At 44.7% G+C, this 21,798-nt stretch overlaps 1 protein-coding gene across 3 annotated transcripts in view; it reads right to left on the bottom strand.

The window, feature by feature from the left end:
* Positions 1-21,798, bottom strand: part of ascc3 (activating signal cointegrator 1 complex subunit 3) — a 144,474-nt gene that overhangs the window by 85,522 nt on the left and 37,154 nt on the right. For all 3 annotated transcript variants that reach the window (XM_071396978.1, XM_071396980.1, XM_071396979.1), the window contains exons 10-12: positions 12,733-12,936; positions 12,093-12,233; positions 1,312-1,476 (exon numbers count right to left, since the gene is read on the bottom strand). In XM_071396978.1, the coding sequence (XP_071253079.1) occupies positions 1,312-1,476; positions 12,093-12,233; positions 12,733-12,936 (510 nt within the window). The remainder of the gene's footprint in view (positions 1-1,311; positions 1,477-12,092; positions 12,234-12,732; positions 12,937-21,798) is intronic.

The following is a 21,798-nucleotide window of genomic DNA, read 5'->3' as shown; positions in this document are numbered from 1 at the left end:
TCTGACTGCGGTAAACACACAGCTCCACAAACAAAGACAAGACAAAACCCTTACAATGTTTAACAATGACAGAAACCTGATATGGTTGAATGAGAAGACTGTGTGTTGTACTAATATTAATATGAATGTCCTTGTTCATAATGTTCACCATGGTGAGGAGACCCTAGTGTAATGATAGAGGGAGGGACTGACCTGTCGGAGTGGGTGGTGTGGTGACATGGGACAAGGGGGGGACAGGGTAGGATAAGGGCTGGGACCAGGGCTCTAAAGTGCGACCATTTTGGTTGCATATGCTCAAAAATCTTTTTGCTGTACGACCTGGAATTTTATTTTGGGGGCACCAGTGTGACTGCAAAAACATGTGATCACCCAGAATAATTGTTATGATTAGGCTTCGCTGTACCGCTGCCTCCGAGTGCCATACTCGCCAGCCCAGAGAGCAAATCAAGTGCACCTATAGGCCTACAGCTGGCCAATCGGATGGCTCAGATTACCGTGTCTGCAGTCGATGCCCAGCAAAATTGATACTGTGAGATTTTAAAACCATGACTAGAGAGCAATGAGCTGCTGTTTTTATGAGTGAGTTCACATTTACAGTTTTATTCAGCACTGTAACCACTTTTTATTGAACACTTTTATACGCCATTAAATGAGCTTCTCCCTTCTTCCACTCGCATTTCAACCAGCACAGCAGCTGCAATGAATGAGTAGCAAAGCGTATCGAAATGCTTGCATTGTTATTACTGGCAAAGTGTGTTTATTTTTATATGAAGGAATATTTCACTTTCACTGGTCAGAGGAGAAACATGTATTTGAGCTTGTGACTCGAGTTTCACCATCAGCTGGATGATAGTAATACAACAACTGATCTATTACCGGTGTGATCAGAAACTATACGTTTTGAAATACTTAAATCATCTGAGAAGAACAACATTGGCAGGTCAAATCAAGCATAGCCAATATGCAGTGATAATGTATTGGGCCTGCACAAACCTCATTGTTACAGAACTGCTTTTAATAGGTTATTGTTGGATAGGTTACCTTTTAAGTAAGGTTAAAAATATACAATAATTGACAATAAACAATGTCTTTAAAGGGTTATAGTTTCTAGCCACAGCATGTGCTTCAGGAGTAGATATAATTTATATATGCCCAATATAGGCTTTATCTGAAATCAATTTAAAAATCTGCTTTTCTGGTGTTCCTACATTTTATTTTGTGCTACTAACTTTTTAAAGTTAGAAGCACCAGTGCTACCAATATATATTTATATTTTTTAAGAGACTTATGCTGAGACAGAGAGGTACTAACCTGTCGTAGTGTCCTGGCCACCAGGCTCTCCAGAACTGGTCCTCTGTCCTCGTGTAGCAGATGCACCTCGTCCAGGATGAGGAGCTTTACAATCTGGGACAGGGCCACGTCCCCAACGCTCTTCCTGGTCACCACGTCCCACTTCTCAGGGGTGGTCACCAGCATCTGGAAAACCAGATGGACACACACCGTCAGCGACAGACAGATGAACACAAACAGACTTGATTTTGTAGGTCGATCCAAAAGTACCTGTTCAGCCCCATATACTCCAAATCCATGACATGTTTAGGTCAAGGAGTTATTCATTACCATCAGACCAGGGTCCTGTGTTTAACTAGGGGACAGAGTTCTTCCTGTCCAGGTCACGTGATCAAGAAAAACTCTGGGCCCTACTCGTGTCATATACACCACCTGCAACCAGAGCACTCTATCCATCATCTGTGTTATCAGCTCATCCCTCTATCCTCTACACATCCCTCACTCCTCTACACATCCCTCACTCCTCCCTTGTCATCATCTCACCTGTACCCGTTTAAAACCCGGACCCTTTGGGCCCTTCAGAACCATCATTCTAGTGCAATTAAGCATCTGACGATAGAAAAATAGAACAATGCATAATGAATGGTGTGTGAGCTGTTTGCCAACCCATCGATGTGTGTGTGTGCATGCGCGCTGTCTGGGTGTGTGGAAATTCCTATTAGACACTTTTTGTAAAATCAGTTCATTAGACTCTAGTTTGCATTTAAATCCATCTGTCTAGCCATTATAGACTGGCGCTCCTTCCTAGCAGAGAGGAAACGGCCACACACACATTGCCATTAGAGACTGGCACGGTGCTCGCAGAGAGGAGAGAAGTGGCTGTCTTAATTAGGCTGCAGGTTCATCTAAATGGAAGCTCTGGCTTCCAAACCAACAACTACCAGGCCACAGGGCTTTCTTTAATTACACAACAAAAACAATGACAAGACGCCATTTGACTTAACAGGAAACCCTCATTATTTTCCTTGCATTGTTTTTATTAACATTGATATTGATCTCGTTATTTATTTCTATGACTGCCTGCTAAGTGTTTTACATTTATGGTTGGAGACACTCCCACGGATTGATTTCAGTGCTTCAAAAACCCTCCCCTAGATAAAATACAATATTTGTGAATATGCAGCGTTGGTGAAATAGAATAGTGTGCAGTCCTGGAACACAATGGGGCAGTTAAAGACCTGTGTCAAAGTGGGTTCCCATTATAGAACATTTACAATTACTAGAATGGAAATGCACATTCAAATCAACGTTCCATGATGATCACGTAGTGTCCTAGAATTGTTCTGATGTGCAAGTTGCAGCTCGTCTGTGGTGGTCAGACCCAGCCATATGATAATGAGTGTGGCTCTACCCAACATGCACCCAGTGGATCAGAACAATTCTGGAACACACGGAGCGGTTTTCTTGAACATGGATTAAGCCTAGCCCTGAACAAAAATCATACTGAATGTAGAATCTCCATTGAAAGAGCATTTTAGTCTAGGACTAAGCCTAATGTGTGTGTGAGAAACCGACCCTATATTTCTATGTGATGTGACTCAGCCCCATGTTAATGAGGGGGGCTCTACCCAGCGTGGTAACAGTGATGTGTGCAGACATGTGGAACCCGGGGCCATGGTGAGGTCTTCCCATACTACCACTTATCTACTAATTACCTGTCTGACGGTCTGTCTGTCTGTCTACCTGTCTCTGGCGGTCTGTCTGGCGGTCTGTCTGTCTGGAGGTCTGTGCGTGCGTGCGTGCCTTTCTGTATGTCTGTCTGTGGAGCAGAGCGCCAGGGGGCCACTCTGTCATTAAGTTAATATTTACTCTCTGGACTGAGGGAGAGGGGCTAGGAGAACCAGCGCGCCCACTGCTCATTCACCCACCCACCAGCACACTGGCATGTCTGCCAGCCAGCAGCCACTCCAAGCAAATCTACTGTTACCATGGTAACTATCAGTGCCACAGAGAGAGAGGGGGTTTGTGAGGAGGGAAAGGTAAGAGAACTGTAGAACTGTTTCACTGCTTTCATACTGTAAGTGAACGACTAATAGCTTGTCAAGGCTACAAATGTATCCAACTGTGTTTGTGTGTGCGCACATCCACTGCATGTTTTTGATGGGAGTTGTGACAATAGCAGTGACATAGCAGACACAGAAATCAAATCGATGTTTATTTGTTGCGTACACAGATCAGCAGATGTTAAAGCGGGTGCAGGGAAATGCTTGTGTTTCTCGCTCCAGAAGTGGAGTAAGTTTCTAACATTACAACACTACTACAATGAATGCATGTACAGAAGTAGTTATATATGGTGAGCTATGTACATATAAAGTCCTTAATTAGCTTAATTTCTCACAGATCAAATTCAATTTCAACAGAATAACATTGCAGGAATGCTAATCTTCTCTGTATTGAACTACAGCAACGACTTCACACATATATGCAAACAGTGAGAAACAAACACTGGTGTGAGTATGTTTGTAAGAGGGAGGGAGGGAGGGAGGGAGGGAGGGAGGGAGGGAGGGAGGGAGGGAGGGAGGGAGGGAGGGATCCTTTAAAAAGAATCCTCCTTATTTACCCTGATGTCTCTAGAGAGCTAACTTTATAGTACCTAGTGAACTTTAATGGAGTTGTTATTGGAGTTTTAATACATTTACTCCACACTAGCAGAAACAGGTCATTTCATGAAATTGTATTTCATCCAAAGCTCTAGTCTGGGTAGATAGACAAGCAAGGCTGGTTGGTGGGAGTATGCAGGGGGTAAGGATAATATTGTTGAGCCTCTGCCAGTCCATCCTCATTAAAAGTGTGTGTGTGCCCTCTCTCTCACAAGGAAACAAACGCACGTACACAAGCACGCAGACACACACCTCCAGATTAACTGGTATTGACCTAATTTCTCAAGATTCACATCTCTCCCCCCCTCTCTCTCTCTCACTCTGTCTCTCTGCTTTCATCTCTCTATCCTTAAGTACCAGGAGGTTTATGAACCTCTAAAGTCTAAGCTCAACTATCCTCTTTTGGATTTGCTAGATATGCTTGTTCTTGGCAACCTTTTCAGCCTACTCCTTCCTCTCCGTCTTCCTCTGTCTACCTCTCACCCCCTCCATCAGTGAGGGGCTCACTAGATGGGAAGGAGTTTAGCCTACATCCTTCACTCCACCCTCCTTTTTGTTTCACAAATCCCATTCATTCTCTTTTTCTACTTCCTGTTTCACACACGCAACATTGACTCACACATACAGTCAAACGCTCTGGGGGAAATAATGACTAATAACGAAAATATATACTTAATGAAATGAATATAAAACAAGGGAGAAGTAGTGGGAAATATGAATGATTTTACCATTGAGAGAATACACACCTGGTTAACAGAGCTATTGACAAATGCATTCGAGACAAGAACAAACTCATTTACAGGTCACTCACTGAGGCAAACAACCTAATTGGTTGATTTGCTGGGGAGCTGTTACAATTGGATTGGACAATTTATTCATCATTTTAATTGAAAGAAAACATCTGATTGGTTATGTCACTACGAGGATAACAAGTGGCAATCTAACAACATTATATTCATCATCTTCATTTTTTGAGTGGCAAGTTTTTCCTGACCACAGACACATTTCAAATATGAGTTAGTCTCAACTTATGTCAATCACATTTCCAATATATCCAGCCATCTTGGTAATTGGAGAGAACAGAGTAGTCTTTGTATCCATAACTAGCATAGGGCTCTTAGTTGAACACTTTGAAATGGGAGAGCACTTTAAAGGAGGTTGACTAAAGTACTGCTGGGTAATGTTGAAAGCATCTCCTCTCCCCCCCCCCACGCTAAAATACAAGCACCACCTACAAAGGCACAAATACAGTGGACAATAAACAGGATATCAATTTGGTATTTTACAGTACAACTAACTGTAGTCACCATTGCAACTACAAATAAGGCTGCTGAGAACAAGGAATCAGGAAAATGAAGAGGGGGTAGTATAGACGAGGGAGAGCGAGATAAGATATAGAGACCCAGAGAACACACACGCGCCTCCTGAGAGAATGTCAACCAACTACCCACACACTGACCTCTCAGAGATTTTTCTGCCATTGTAATCCTTGGGCGGGCGGGCTGGCTAAGTGTTTTTTGGGACACTTAAGTCCTAAACAGTTAATAAAAAATAAAAAAATATTTAAAAAATATATATAATTTGTTATTAATTTTCGGAATGGAAAAACACTAAGTGTAAACTTAATAGACTACAAACAGATAAAGTATGTAGAAAAGATAATGGCTCTGGGTTCGAGCCCAGGCTGTCGCAGCCGGCCGCGACCGGGAGGTCCATGGGGCGACGCACAATTGGCCTAGCGTCGTCCGGGTTAGGGAGGGTTTGACCGGTAGGGATATCCTTGTCTCATCGCGCACTAGCGAGTCCTGTGGCGGACCGGGCGCAGTGCACGCTAACCAGGTCGCCAGGTGCACGGTGTTTCCTCCGACACATTGGTGCTTGGTTGGGTTAGCGTGGTTGGGTTGTGTTTCGGAGGACGCATGGCTTTCGTCTCTCCCGAGCCCGTACGGGAGTTGTAGCGATGAGACAAGATAGTAACTACTAACAATTGGATACTACGAAATTGGGGAGAAAAGGGGGTAAAATAAAAAATATACAAAATAAAAGATAATGGACCTATATATTTTTGATAATATAAACTTTGAGAACTAACACTAAAATAAAAACTAGACAATTGGGAGAATTGAAAATTGCAAAAACAATGAATTTAGCAGTATTCATTTTATCAGGTCTGAGCAATAGAACACAGCATTAACCATGAGAAAATGTAATAGAATTGCAGGAAACTAGCAAAATGTTCTCTCAGCTCAATTGCAGAATATGTAGAATCGCAGGAAATTTGCTTTAAAACTGCAAAATAAATTCTCAGCTGCATGGAAAAATTTGTAGAATTGCAGGAAATTGGCTTAAAAATGCAAACATTTCTCTACAGTTCCAAGATGGGGGCCTCTAATATTTTCTCGGCCAACCGTGCTCATTGCCACGCACCCTGCCATGCCAACCACCTAAGCCCCTTTTTGATCCAGAAAAAGCCCTGCCTCTGACCTGTGAGTCACCCTGCATGACTGTCTAGTGTGTGAAACTCTGTGGTTGTGGTAGTGCTGGCCTCTCTATGGCTTATCAGTTCTATCAGTAGCTACAGTATGTTGCAGTGAAGGAACAGTCCTTTTATAAAGCCTGCCAGAGAATTAAGTACAGGAGGACACCAGAGAGAGATAAGGAACTGCACTAGTCTCCTACATAAAGCAGGAGAGAGGGACACTATCATCGTTTGAGGGTGTGTGTGTGTGTGTGTGTGTGTGTGTGGTAACTGAGCGCATGCCTTTGAAAGTATCGCCAATTCTTGCTTTTATGACTTTTATTTTCAACTAAGACAGGAGAGCAACCACTATCTATACTGCAGTTCTATATGTTGCTGTGTGATTCATGGACACAATTAGAGGTCGACCGATTAATCGGAATGGCCGATTAATTAAGGCCGATTTCAAGTTTTCATAACAATTGGAAATCGGTAATTTTGGACGCCGATTTTGCCGATTTTTTAAAATGTAATTTTTTTATACACCTTTATTTAACTAGGCAAGTCAGTTGAGAACACATTCTTATTTTTAATGACAGCCTAGGAACAGTGGGTTAACTTCCTTGTTCAGCGGCAGAACGACAGATTTTTACCTTGTCAGCTCAGGGATTCAATCTTGCAACCTTATGGTTAACTAGTCCAACGCTCTAACCACCTGCCTCACGAGGAGCCTGCCTGTTAAGCGAATGCAGTAAGAAGCCAAGGTAAGTTGCTAGCTAGCATTAAACTTATCTTATAAAAAACAATCAATCAATCATAATCACTAGTTATAACTAGACATGGTTGATGATATTACTAGTTTATCTAGCGTGTTCTGCGTTGCATATAATCGATGCGGTGCGCATTCGCGAAAAAGGACTGTCGTTGCTCCAACGTGTACCTAACCATAAACATCAATGCCTTTCTTAAAATCAATACACAGATGTATTTTTAAACCTGCATATTTAGCTAAAAGAAATCCAGGTTAGCAGGCAATATTAACCAGGTGAAATTGTGTCACTTCTCTTGCGTTCATTGCACGCAGAGTCAGGGTATATGCAACAGTTTGGGCTGCCTGGCTCATTGCGAACTAATTTGCCAGAATTTTACGTAATTATGACATAACATTGAAGGTTGTGCAATGTAACAGGAATATTTAGACTAATGGATACCACCCGTTAGATAAAATACGGAACGGTTCCGTATTTCACTGAAAGAATACAATTTCGAAATGATAGTTTCCGGATTCGACCATATTAATGACCTAAGGCTCGTATTTCTGTGTGTTATTATGTTGTAATTAAGTCTATGATTTGATAGAGCAGTCTGACTGAGCGATGGTAGGCACCAGCAGGCTCGTAAGCATTCATTCAAACAGCACTTTCGTGCGTTTTGCCAGCAGCTCTTCGCAATGCTTCAAGCATTGCGCTGTTTATGCATGACAGGTGTGGCATATCAAGATGATGATTAAACAGCATGATCATTACACAGGTGCACCTTGTGCTGGGGACTTGTGTATTCCCAGTCATATGAAATCCATAGATTATGGATTAATGCATTTATTTCAATTGACTGATTTCCTTATATGAACAGTATGTCAGTAAAATCTTTGAAATGATTGCATATTTCGTTTATACTTTTGTTCAGTGTATGTGGTCTAAGTTTTATTTTGAAGACAACTTTCATTTGCTTTGCCTCTAGTTTTCCATTTGTATATGAGCATTTGTGGGGCACAACAAAAAAGAAACCAAGCCAAGCATCAAACAGTTCTCCCTAAATTCCCATTCCCCTCCATGTCTCACTCACTCAATTGCGATGCGACCGCTCCCTCTACACACGCGTGCTGAGTGTACAGAAATAAATGCCTATAAAAACGGATATAACTGATGGGATACACAAGCTACATTCCATGCCAAATGACGACAGTTTTATTACAAATAAAAAAAAAAAATGGACTGGTTGACTTAAGTATAGGAAATATGTGTTCAAACAGCGAGCTGCAGTTTTGGAATAATTGCCGTTTGTCACTAGTTACCCCAGCCACAAAGTCAAAATTGGCTATATCGTTAAAAAAAATTAATAACATTTATTTTTTGGTCTTAATTTAAGGTTAGGATTAGGCATAAGGTTAGCAGTGTGGTTAGGGTTAGGAGATTAAAATCACATTTTAAGAAACATTTTAGAAATGGACGGGGTTAATGACTTTGTTGCTGTAGTAACTAGTGAGACACTAATTTGCAAACTGCTATTGCCATTTAGAATTGGTTAGCCTGGGCTAACACACTATACGATACATTTATTAAACATAAGAATGAGTGTGAGTTTTAGTCACAACCCGGCTAGTGGGAAGTGACAATGAGTGTGCTCTTTATTTAGCCATCTTACATATAAAACTTTATTTGTTCATCAAAAATTGTGAATAACTCACCACAGGTTAATGAGAAGGGTGTGCTTGAAATGATGCACATAACTCTGCAATGTTGGGTTGTATTGGAGAGTCTCAGTCTTAAATCATTTTCCACACACAGTCTGTGCCGGTATTTAGTTTTCATGCCACTGAGGGCCGAGTATCCACTCTCACATAGGTACGTAGTTGCAAAGGGCATCAGTGTCTTAACAGCGCGATTTGCCAAGGCAGGAGCACAGCCCAACTCTGAGCACAGCCCAATCCAGAAATCTGGCAGTGGCTTCTGATTAAATTACATTTTCACAAAACTGCTTGTTGCAATTTCGATGAGGCTCTCTTGTTCAGATATCAGTAAGTGGACTGGAGGCAGGGCATGAAAGGGATAACGAATTCAGCTGTTTGTGTCGTATGTTTTGGGAAAGTACCTGCGTAATTGTGCACCCAGCTCACTCAGGTGCTTCGCTATATCACATTTGACATTGTCCGTAAGCTTGAGTTCATTTGCAAACAAAAAAATCATATAATGATGGAAAGACCTGTGTGTTGTCCTTGTTAATGCAGACAGAAAAGTGATCCAACTTTTTAATCATAGCCTCAATTGTGCCGCACATTGAAAATAGTTGCGGAGAGTCCCTGTAATCCTAGAAAATACACAAGATTTCAGGGGCCTTGCTTTAACAAAGTTAACCATTTTCACTGTAGTGTCCAAAACTTATTTTAAGCTGTCAGGCATTCCCTTGGCAGCAAGAGCCTCTCGGTGGATGCTGCTGTGTACTCAAGTGGCATTGTGAGCAACTGCTTGCACACGCGTTACCACTCCACTATGTCTCCCTGTCATGGCTTTTGCACCATCTGTACAGATACCAACACATCTTGACCACCAAAGTCCATTTGATGTCACAAAGCTGTAATTGTTTCAAAACATCTCTTGCCATGTCACTGATGTGTCGTGAAACAGTGTTGTTTGATGAAGGCATTGTCTGTATAGTTTTTTTGGCCTTTTCACCCAGCATTGTCCCAGCCATAACCGTGGCAGCAGGAAGAATTAAGTACTTCACAATAGTATGGGGCTTGCCTGTCCTAGCCATTCAGTAGCTCACCATAAGACGCTTCTAGCCCCTTCTTATTAATGGTATCTGTTGCTTTTATACAGGTCTTAACTACTCGAAAGTAGACTTTATTCTCGCTCACAAACCTCCCGCTGCTTTTTTTTTTTTAATTGTCATGTTTCGTTTCTAAATGTCTGCGGTTTAGGAGTGAAGGCTTCCCGCGAGAGAGTAACGGTTAACGTGATTGGATGTTAATTATTTGACTAGGCTACCTGTATTTGACACTGTTGTTATTTCGCTGAACACTAGATGGTTTAATTTTATTTTTGGCAGTGAAACGAGGCTACTCAGGCGAGAAGAAAACCTTGTTGGAAAATATAAATGTACTGTTTTTTTAAATGTGAATCACATTTTTATTTGGCATACCCCCGACGGCATTGCGCGTTCCCCTGTTTGAGAATACCTGGCCTAGGCTATAACCACCCTGAACATAGACATGTTACATACTGAAAATATGCAAAAACATTAGTTTGATAAAGACAAGGAGCGTATTTGTTAAAACATTTAGAAAATACAAACAGGCAGAATAAACTAAATTAAACATCTGTATATTGAAAAGACAGATTTTGGTTAATAACCCAGACTTTTTTTCTTCTTCAATTCGCCAATTTGAGCCCTGTTTCAAATAATCACTTCTCACTATTCTGTCATTTTATTCTGTTATATAACATAGGCGTGTATTGACTGCGATAAGGGCTCGAGAAATAAGAGCGTCTTGTCTGCTAAATTAACAAAACAAGGCTATGCCATTGCACAGCCATGCTTCTACAATCAAGCGCCACTGGGTACTATTTTCTTGAAGATTGTTTCCACGATATAATATAACCAGTTGATATTACGGTTTCAATAAATTAATCTTAAATGGCACTTGTTTTTCTATTGACTGAATATATATGGCAATATATTTGGCAATTAGTTATCTGTAATGGTTATGATAAATTGTTGCACACTGTTGGCATATAGATGATTTCAAACATACACTACATGAACAAAAGTATGTGGACAACTGCTTGTCGAACATCTCATTCCAAAATCATGGGCATTAATATGGAGTTGGTCCCCCCTTTGATGCTACAACAGCCTCTACTTGCCTGGGAAGGCTTTCCACTAGATGTTGGAACATTGCTGCGGGGACTTGCTTCCATACAGCCACAAGAGCATTAGTGAGGTCGGGCACTGATGTTGGGCGATTAGGCCTGGCTCGCAGTCGGCATTCCAATTCATCCCAAAGGTGTTCGATGGGATTTAGGTCAGGGCTCTGTGCAGGCCAGTCAAGTTCTTCCACACCAATCTCAAAAAACCATTTCTGTATGGACCACGCTTTGTGCTGACAGGACATTGTCATGCTGGTAGGAAAGGGCCTTCCCCAAACTGTTGCCACAAAGTTGGAAGTACAGAATCGTCTAGAATGTCATTGCTGTAGCGTTAAGGTTCCCCTTCAATGGAACTAAGGGGCCTAGCCCGAACCATGAAAAACAGCCCCAGACCATTATTCCTCCTCCACCAAACTTTACAGTTGGCACTATGCATTTGGGCAGGTAGCATTCTCCTGGCATCCGTCAAAGATTTATCCATCAGACTGCCAGATAGTGAAGTGTGATTCATCACTCCAGATAACACGTTTCCACTGCGCAAATGGCTGAAAGCTTTACACTACTCCTGACAAAAAAACAGTCACATCACTCTTGCAAAATAATTTTGAAATACAGTGCTATAACTTTGTTTAAGGTGTTTTTTTTTTTGTGTTTTTTTACATGTCCTAATAATTCAAAGGATTTTTCAGAACACCAGGTGTTTTAATCGGCGTATGCTTACTATGATTTTGACCTTACGCCGATTAAAATAAGCAGAGTAAAGTGCTTACATGACTTTTGCCATAACCGTCCACCTGTCATAATCTGTTTAATTTCGAATTATTAGCGCATGTAAACGTGCTCAGTGTGAAGAGGGTACGGAGCTACTGCAATCCAGAGAGCCGAGCTGAGCTGAGAGCCAACCACTGGGAGGCGCTAGAGAACAGTCGTGAGGCAGAACACAACTCCACTCTGGACCAATGGAGCATAGGGAAAGCCTACGCAGAAACTGCGTGTGTGCGTGTGCTTGCGCACCCATGTGTGTTTGTACAGTACCTGTGTACGCAGGATCTCCCCTTTGGTTAGCTGCATGTCTCCAGTGAGCTCTTTGACAGCAATGCCCAGTGGCTCCAACCGCTTACTGAAGTAGTTAGTCATCTCTGCTGCCAGGGCCTTCATAGGAGCTACATACACTATCTACAGACAACGGGAGAGAGAGATGGAGGGAAGAGAGGGAGGGAAGAGAGGGAGCGAGTAGGAGAGAAGAGAGAGAAAGAGGGAGGGAGATAAATATATAAATATAGAGAGAGAGAGAAAAGGGAGAACGGGGGGAGAAGGAGAGAAAGAAAGTGAGAGGAAGTGAAAGGTCAGTCATGATAAATGAGTGTACAGCAGAGTATCACTTGTTCCCTGGCAACCAGCATAAATCACTATTTATTGAAAAATATGAAACAGGCCACTTAGATTAAGAAAGTTTAATGGAAATGTATGAAAAAGTGGCTATCGTCGCTGGCTTGCATCGGGTGGGTGGTGTTAGAATGTGTGTGTATTAGAACATGTGTGTGTGTGGGGGGGGGTGTGGCTTTATAAGGACAACCAATAATAAATGTGTTCTACTGTATGTTTGTATGTCTCGCTCACACACACACACACACACACACACACACACACACACACACACACAGCTGAGTGGTACCTTGAACTCATCCTTCTTGATGACCCCTCCAGGTTGGAGGTGCTGTCTGATCTCATGGAGGACTGACAGCATGGCGATGTTGGTCTTGCCGGCCCCGGTGGGGGCACAGATGAGCAGGTTCTCATTGGTGTTGTAGGCTGTCTCAAACACTATGGACTGGATCCTGTTCAGACGCTGCATCCCCTTAAACACCAACTGACCAATCTGAGGGGAATGAAAGAGGGAGAGGGAGAGCGAGAGACAGACACAGAAAGAGACCGAGAGTGCAACAGAGAACGACAGCGAGAGAGCGAGAGAGGGTGCAACAGAGAGTGAGAGGGAGGAAGATAATAAGAAAAGGTTAAAATCACAGAGTAATTATGGGAGTCATTACAAAGACAGACATGGGATCATGATGATACAAGTCTAACACACGTCAGGACAGAGCAGACGGGAGGGATGGTCACAGCTGACTGGTTTAGGGGTCGGGGTAAAGACATAAACATTGGTTGTCCTTATTGAGGGGGTCACCAGAACATTTTAATGGTTTTCTATGAGTCACATAGTGGAAAGAACATTGAGAACACTCTGACAAACCACTCCGCCACACGCATGCACGCACACACACACACACACACGAGTGTACACCTATCTACCACTGATTGACAGACCACACCACCTCATATTATAGGGCAGGTTTCCCAATTGGCAGTCTTCTGAGCAAAACATTTAAAGTATTTCTTTTTTAATTTAGCATTTTTGGGGGGGATTTTATTTGTTGGACACAAGACTGTAAAAACACCAGGAAATTACCTCCAAGTGATTTTAATTTAAAGAAATCTGTTCCCAAGTATTCCCAATAGAGAGACACTTGATCGTATATAAATGAAAGCAAAGGGCTGAAATGATTATGTTTTAGTCAAACATTATATCTGTTTGGGCTTCTTGTGGTCAATTTCAGTCTACAAATGATTTGGAATTATGTCCCGGCCCCCCGCTCAAGAAAAGAAATCATCCAGCGGCTGAATCTAGTTGATGATCCCTGCTATATGGGGGATGATTTACTGTTGCCTAGGGGGTGGCTGCAGACAGGGTGTGGGAAGGGGGAGGGCTTTGACTGCCAGTAGGAGAGAGGTTAAATCCTGAGTGGTGGGAACAGCTGTCAATCAACCTGCCCACCGCTTGACTTCTCCTTGGTAACAGAGCGTGGGTGACAGACAGGCCTCAATCTCCCGGCGACCGATGTTGATAAGGAGAGAAATGGCCCTTCTGAAAGACAGCAACCGTGACCAGTCAACCGCCCACTACTCGGACACACACAGACATTCAGCCGTCAGAGTGGGCAGTTAACTGCTCCGGCCACCCTCACTCCTAGGGAAAGAGACACAGAACTGCAGGTCCAGGTGTGTGCTCTGTCGCCATCTGTCCATCAATCTCCCCCTCACTCACTTTATAGCCTTCTTTTACGTCATGCTCCCTCTATCAACTCTTTCTCTCTCACGGAGTGGATTGGGATGTCTTGAGTTTAGACAGCAATATCATTTATTTAAGGATTCATTAAAAATGTCATCACTCTACTCTTCCTCCCAGTTTCGCTCTGAAACTCAGAAAAATAAAGAATTTGAGTGCTGCGTGTCATCCAGGGACTGGGGCTACAGACGGTGAGAAGAGGCAGGAGTCAGCCCCGTTGCCCTGACAACCCAACCCAACTCTGATGAAGGCAGGAGTCAGCCCCGCGGCCCTGACAACCCAACACTGATGAAGGCAGGAGTCAGCCCCGTTGCCCTGACAACCCAACTCTGATGAAGGCAGGAGTCAGCCCCGCAGCCCTGACAACCCAACCCAACTCTGATGAAGGCAGGAGTCAGCCCCGTTGCCCTGACAACCCAACTCTGATGAAGGCAGGAGTCAGCCCCGCGGCCCTGACAACCCAACTCTGATGAAGGCAGGAGTCAGCCCCGAGGCCCTGACAACCCAACTCTGAAGAAGGCAGGAGTCAGCCCCGCGGACAACCTAACCCAACTCTGACGAAGGCAGGAGTCAGCCCCGAGGCCCTGACAACCCAACCCAACACTGATGAAGGCAGGAGTCAGCCCCGCGGCCCTGACAACCCAACACTGATGAAGGCAGGAGTCAGCCCCGCGGCCCTGACAACCCAACCCAACTCTGATGAAGGCAGGAGTCAGCCCCGCGGCCCTGACAACCCAACCCAACTCTGATGAAGGCAGGAGTCAGCCCCGCGGCACTGACAACCCAACTCTGATGAAGGCAAGAGTCAGCCCCGCGGCCCTGACAACCCAACCCAACTCTGATGAAGGCAGGAGTCAGCCCCGAGGCCCTGACAACCCAACCCAACACTGATGAAGGCAGGAGTCAGCCCCGCGGCACTGACAACCCAACTCTGATGAAGGCAAGAGTCAGCCCCGCGGCCCTGACAACCCAACCCAACTCTGATGAAGGCAGGAGTCAGCCCCGAGGCCCTGACAACCCAACTCTGATGAAGGCAGGAGTCAGCCCCGCGGCCCTGACAACCCAACTCTGATGAAGGCAGGAGTCAGCCCCGAGGCCCTGACAACCCAACTCTGATGAAGGCAGGAGTCAGCCCCGAGGCCCTGACAACCCAACTCTGATGAAGGCAGGAGTCAGCCCCGAGGCCCTGACAACCCAACTCTGATGAAGGCAGGAGTCAGCCCCGCGGCCCTGACAACCCAACCCAACTCTGACGAAGGCAGGAGTCAGCCCCGCGGCCCTGACAACCCAACCCAACTCTGATGAAGGCAGGAGTCAGCCCCGCGGCCCTGACAACCCAACACTGATGAAGGCAGGAGTCAGCCCCGCGGCCCTGACAACCCAACCCAACTCTGATGAAGGCAGGAGTCAGCCCCGCGGCCCTGACAACCCAACCCAACTCTGATGAAGGCAGGAGTCAGCCCCGCGGCACTGACAACCCAACTCTGATGAAGGCAAGAGTCAGCCCCGCGGCCCTGACAACCCAACCCAACTCTGATGAAGGCAGGAGTCAGCCCCGAGGCCCTGACAACCCAACCCAACACTGATGAAGGCAGGAGTCAGCCCCGAGGCCCTGACAACCCAACTCTGATGAAGGCAGGAGTCAGCCCCGAGGCCCTGACAACCCAACTCTGATGAAGGCAGGAGTCAGCCCCGAGGCCCTGACAACCCAACTCTGATGAAGGCAGGAGTCAGCCCCGAGGCCCTGACAACCCAACTCTGATGAAGGCAGGAGTCAGCCCCGAGGCCCTGACAACCCAACTCTGATGAAGGCAGGAGTCAGCCCCGAGGCCCTGACAATCTTTGGAGGGAGTTGAAAGTCCGTGTTGCCCAGCAACAGCCCCAAAACATCACTGCTCTAGAGGAGATCTGCATGGAGGAATGGGCCAAAATACCAGCAACAGTGTGTGAAAACCTTGTGAAAACTTACAGAAAACGTTTGACCTCTGTCATTGCCAACAAAGGGTATATAACAAAGTATTGAGATAAACTTTTGTTATTGACCAAATACTTATTTTCCACCATAATTTGCAAATAAATTCATTAAAAATCCTACAATGTGATTTTCTGGATTTTTTTTCTCATTTTGTCTGTCATAGTTGAAGTGTACTACCTATGATGAAAATTACAGGCCTCTCATCTTTTTAAGTGGGAGAACTTGCACAATTGGTGGCTGACTAAATACTTTTTTGCCCCACTGTATGTATATATATATATATCTCTCTCTCTCGTGAGAGAGAAAAACTCATTCTGATTGGCGCAGCGATGGGTGGGCATAGACCCACCCACTGGGGAGCCAGGCCCACCCATCACTGCGCCCTTACCCAGTCATGTGAAATCCATAGATTAGGGCCTAATTAATTTTTCAATTGACTGATTTCCTTCAATTTACTATAAGTTTATAAAATAAAAATATAAAATTATTAAATTGTTGCATGTTGCATTTATATTTTTGTTCATTCATTCGGAGAGAGAGAGACAGCCCGAGAGAGAGAAAAAAAGAGGCAGAGAGAAAAAAGAAAAAGCGAGAAAGACAATACTATACACACCATCTTGACATATCTTTGAACTAAGCAAGTAAAGGAATGGATATTAGTGCAGTGTGTTGTACTCATTCTTTCTCTCTAGTCTAAATGACTGTCGGGCTGATTTCCTCTCATCCTCTCTCCCTGGCGAGTCGAGCGTCCTCCTGTCTAACCAATTATTTCCCCCAAGGCCAAGTCCTGAGAGCACCCAATTTATAAATATGCATTTCTGAATTAGGAGCGGCACAGTTTCACCCTCTTCCGCACGGCTCCTGCACACACATGCAAGCACACACACACACACACACAATTGCCAGGACTCAAACACACACAATGTGTCGCTGTGGCAAACACGTTCACTTTAAGCGGCTAGACCCCCTTTTGTTTTGATTTATCGACTTTGTCTGTAGATAACGAGGAGCCAGCGTCCCGAACTCCTTAAACATGCTAATTCATGCAAATGTATGCCTGCTCCAATATTCACCTTGAGCTAATGCATACATGTTGTAAATATGATATTGCCATCCTTTAATAATCTTTTTGAAAATCTTCAGTGCTTTGTTTATGTATTTTTTTCTTCATTTCTTAAAACGTTTCTGGCTGGCTTCATTGTTAATCAGATGTATGCACTGTAAATCTTCCAATAGGAGATGCAGCTGTCCCTGCCAGGAGTAGTCTCCGGGGTCCAAGCAGCAGTAACTCACTGAAGAGGTAACGTTCATATGCAGCTGTTAACATAACATTAATTTCATTAAAAATCCCTGTCTCCAAGCAACAAACACCAGCATGGTTATACATCTTCAGCAATAAGTGAAACACCACAAATATAGCTAACAGTTTAAATGTTTTTATTGAACCTTTATTTAACTAGGCAAGTCAGTTTAAAAACAAATTCTTATTTACAATGACGGCCTACAGTTAACCCCATCTAAAAGAAACTACCAACAGTAGACACCACAATTCACGTTTAAGAAAAAATTCTACATGGTTGTTTTATCAACTGGCCTCAGTTTGTTGGAGTTATTGCCTGTGACTGAGTTTATGAACAGGCCAGCGATCAGTCCATCAGTGTGCACACTGGGATTATCACATTGTTTCTATGAGTTAAAGGCCAAACTGAGTAACAAAATTAATTTGACATCACCAGGAAATATTCCAACTCAATTACGACAACAATAGTCTTAAACACATTTCATCCCCCAGGCATTCAAAAAGAAAACACACCTCGAGAACCAATCTCAGATTCCTGTTTTTCTCACCACTGGGGTTGAAAAATCCTAGTAACTTTCACAAAATCCCCAGGTTTTCCAAAAACCGTGGTTGGAATATTCATGGAATCCTCCAACTGGGATTTCTGGAAAACCTGGGCATTTGTGGAAAGTTACTGGAATGTCCCAGCCCTACTCCCCCACAAAGACAGACCCATGCAGCTATCAAAGGCTTCTCCCCAGGATGTCAACCAGGTGGTGCTGATGTGAGTGGAGGAATGGGAGAGGTCCAGAGGGGGCAGAAGCATAACATTTGTGAAAGCCCTTCTCTCCCGAACCTCTGCTCACTTTAAAACGTGTTTTAACCAAAATTCCATTTGAAGGGACCATCTCAAAAATGTCCAAGATACGACTGCCTCATTCCAGCTTCGTCGCCACCTATTCATCATCATCATCATCATGTACAACTGACTAATTCCAACTGCATCACTTTACATTCTGATACACCCATGTGCCTAACCCCCTAACTAAAAACATTGTTAGTTCCAGATGTCTAATAGAGATCCATACCATGAACACTGTTAAAGTGAGCAAGCTGGATGGAACGTGACCGCTCGCCACAGATTTTGTGGGAGTATCGAACCCATCCAGGCCCAGAACATCTGTGTGTGTTGTGTGTGTATCCCAATCCCAGTCAGTACTGTGTGTGTGTCCCACTCTCGGTTCATACAGTGTTGTCTCTGTGTGTGTGTGTGTGTGTGTGTGTGTGTGTGTATATATATTTCCCAGTCTGTACTGTGTAGTGAGTGCGATGGAAGCCAGCAGGCTCATTATTAGAGTGCTAGCACAGCCTACGGCCAAATGTGCCAACCAGGCTGATTGGGAATAAACTGGCAATACAGAACCAATCCACCAGCCACTCTAAACTCACTAATTAGACACTCAAAGATCCCAGTAATGATTCCACAGCTAAATCTAAAACACCTACCAAGCAGTCTCTGTCCAATTGCCTCCCTGTCCTAGTTTAACAGTGCATTTGGAAAGTATTCAGACATCTTGACTTTTTCCACATTTTGTTACTTCTAAAACGGATTAAATCGTTTTTTCCCCACATTAATCTACACACAATGAATACCCCATGAAGAGAAAGCAAAAATAGGTTGAAGCACCTTTGGCAGAAATTACAGCCTCGAGTCTTCTTGGGTATGACCCTATTAGCTTGGCACACCTGTATTTGGGGAGTTTCTCCTATTCTTTTCTGCAGATCCTCTTAAGCTCTGTCAAGTTTGGATGGAGAGCGTCGCTGCATAGCTATTTGGGTTCAAGTCTGGGCTCTGGCTGGGCCACTCAAGGACATTGTGCTTAGGGTCGTAGTCCTGTTGGAAGGTGAACCTTCGCCCACAGTCTGAGGTCTTGAGCGCTCTGGAGAAGGTTTTCATCAAGGATCTCTATACTTTGCTCTGTTCATTTTTCCCTCGATCCTGACTAGTCTTTAGCTGCCTTTAGGCAATCTCCAAGCGGGGTATCATGTGCCTTTTACTGAGGAATGGCTTCCGTCTGGCCAATCCACCATAAAGGCCTGATTGGTGGAGTGCTGTAGAGATGGTCACCTCCCTGACTAAGGCCCTTTTATGTTACCTTTATTTAACTAGGCAAGTCAGTTAAGAACAGATTCTTATTTTCAATAACTGCCTAGTTCAGGGGCAGAACGAAAGTTTTTTACCTTGTCAGCTCGGGAATTCGATCTTGCAACCTTTCGGTTATTAGTCCAACGCTCTAACCACTAGGCTACCTGCCGCCTTCTCCCCCGATTGCTCAGTTTGCCCGGGCGGCCAGATCTAGGAAGAGTCTTGGTGGTTCCAAACTTCTTCCATTTAAGAATGATGGAGGCCACTGTGTTCTTGAAGACCTTCAATGCTGCAGAATCTTTTTGGTATCATTCCCCAGATCTGTGCCTCGACACAATTCTGTCTCAGAGCCCTACGGACAATTTCTTCGACCTCATGGCTTGGTTTTTTCTCTGACATGCACTGTCAACCGTGGGACCTTATATAGACAGGTGTGTATCTTTCCAAATCATGTCCAATCAATTGAATTTACCAAAAGGTAGACTCCAAACAAGTTGTAGAAACATCTCAAGGATGGTCAATAGAAACAGGATGCACCTGAACTCAATAGCAAAGAGTCTGAATACTTTATGTAAATAAGGTATTGATTTTCTATTTTATACATTTGCAAAAAAATCTAAAAACCTGTTTTTGCTTTGTCATTATGGGGTAGTGTGTGTAGATTGAGGAAAAAAGTTTAATTAATTTTAGACCAAGGCTGTAATGTAACAAAATGTGGAAAAAGGGGTCTGAATACTTTCCAAATGCACTGTACCTGCTCACCTAAAAACATGGACTATCACCTGTGCAAAGGTATGTGCGTGTGGCTACTGTATACGTGTAAGCATATATTGACTGTATGAGTCAGGGTGAGAACTGCTAAACTAATTAAATGATGTGCATTGGTAATGGGGAGCTAAAAAGAAAGTTGTTGTTTGCACGCTATGCTTTTAATTACTTTTCAGTTCCATTTCATTCCATTTGAATTGACAGCTTGATCAAATTTTAATTGCTAGTTTTAGTAAACAGCTTATCAGCTCCAAGCCCACACACAGAGCCCTGAATGACCTGGCCAAACACACACACAAGCTGTACTGTGGAGTTTGACAGCATGAGATGCAGATGCAGCAAACAGGAGGCCCATTAATTTCCCCACAGCACGCCAGTAGAACGGACTCACTCACTCGCATACACGGGGACGCACGGACTCACTCACTCGCTCGCACGGACAGACTCACTCGCATACACGGGGACGCACGGACTCACTCACTCGCTCGCACGGACAGACTCACTCGCATACACGGGGACGCACGGACTCACTCACTCGCTCGCACGGACAGACAGACTCACTCGCATACACGGGGACGCACGGACTCACTCACTCGCTCGCACGGACAGACTCACTCGCATACACGGGGACGCACGGACTCACTCACTCGCTCGCACGGACAGACTCACTCGCATACACGGACAGACTCACTCGCATACACGGACAGACTCACTCGCATACACGGACAGACTCACTCGCATACACGGACAGACTCACTCGCATACACGGACACGCACGGACGGACTCACTCGCATACACGGACGGACTCACTCGCATACACGGACACGCACGGACGGACTCACTCGCATACACGGACGGACTCACTCGCATACACGGACACGCACGGACGGACTCACTCGCACGGGGACACTCACTCGCACGGGGACACTCACTCGCAAACCCACGGATGGACAGACTCACATGCACGGACTCACGCATGCACGGGCTCACACGAGCACACACACACGCACCGGCTCTCACACACACACACACACACACTCACTCAGTCGGGGACGGACGGACTCACTCGCATACACGGACACGCACGGACGGACTCACTCGCACGGGGACACGCACCCGCACGGGGACACTCACCCGCACGGGGACACTCACCCGCACGGGGACACTCACCCGCACGGGGACACTCACTCACAAACGCACGGACGGACACACTCACAAACGCACGGAAGGACACACTCACAAACGCACGGAAGGACACACTCACAAACGCACGGAAGGACACACTCACAAACGCACGGAAGGACACACTCACAAACGCACGGAAGGACACACTCACAAACGCACGGAAGGACACACTCACAAACGCACGGAAGGACACACTCACTTGCACTCGCACGGATGGACTCACGCACGGGCACTCGCACGGATGGACTCACGCACGGGCACTC

The sequence above is a fragment of the Salvelinus alpinus genome, chromosome 4, assembly GCF_045679555.1.
Source record: "Salvelinus alpinus chromosome 4, SLU_Salpinus.1, whole genome shotgun sequence".
NCBI classification, from domain to species: Eukaryota; Metazoa; Chordata; class Actinopteri; order Salmoniformes; family Salmonidae; genus Salvelinus; species Salvelinus alpinus.
Note: the sequence above shows the minus strand (reverse complement) of the source record. Positions and strands in the feature narration are given on the sequence as shown.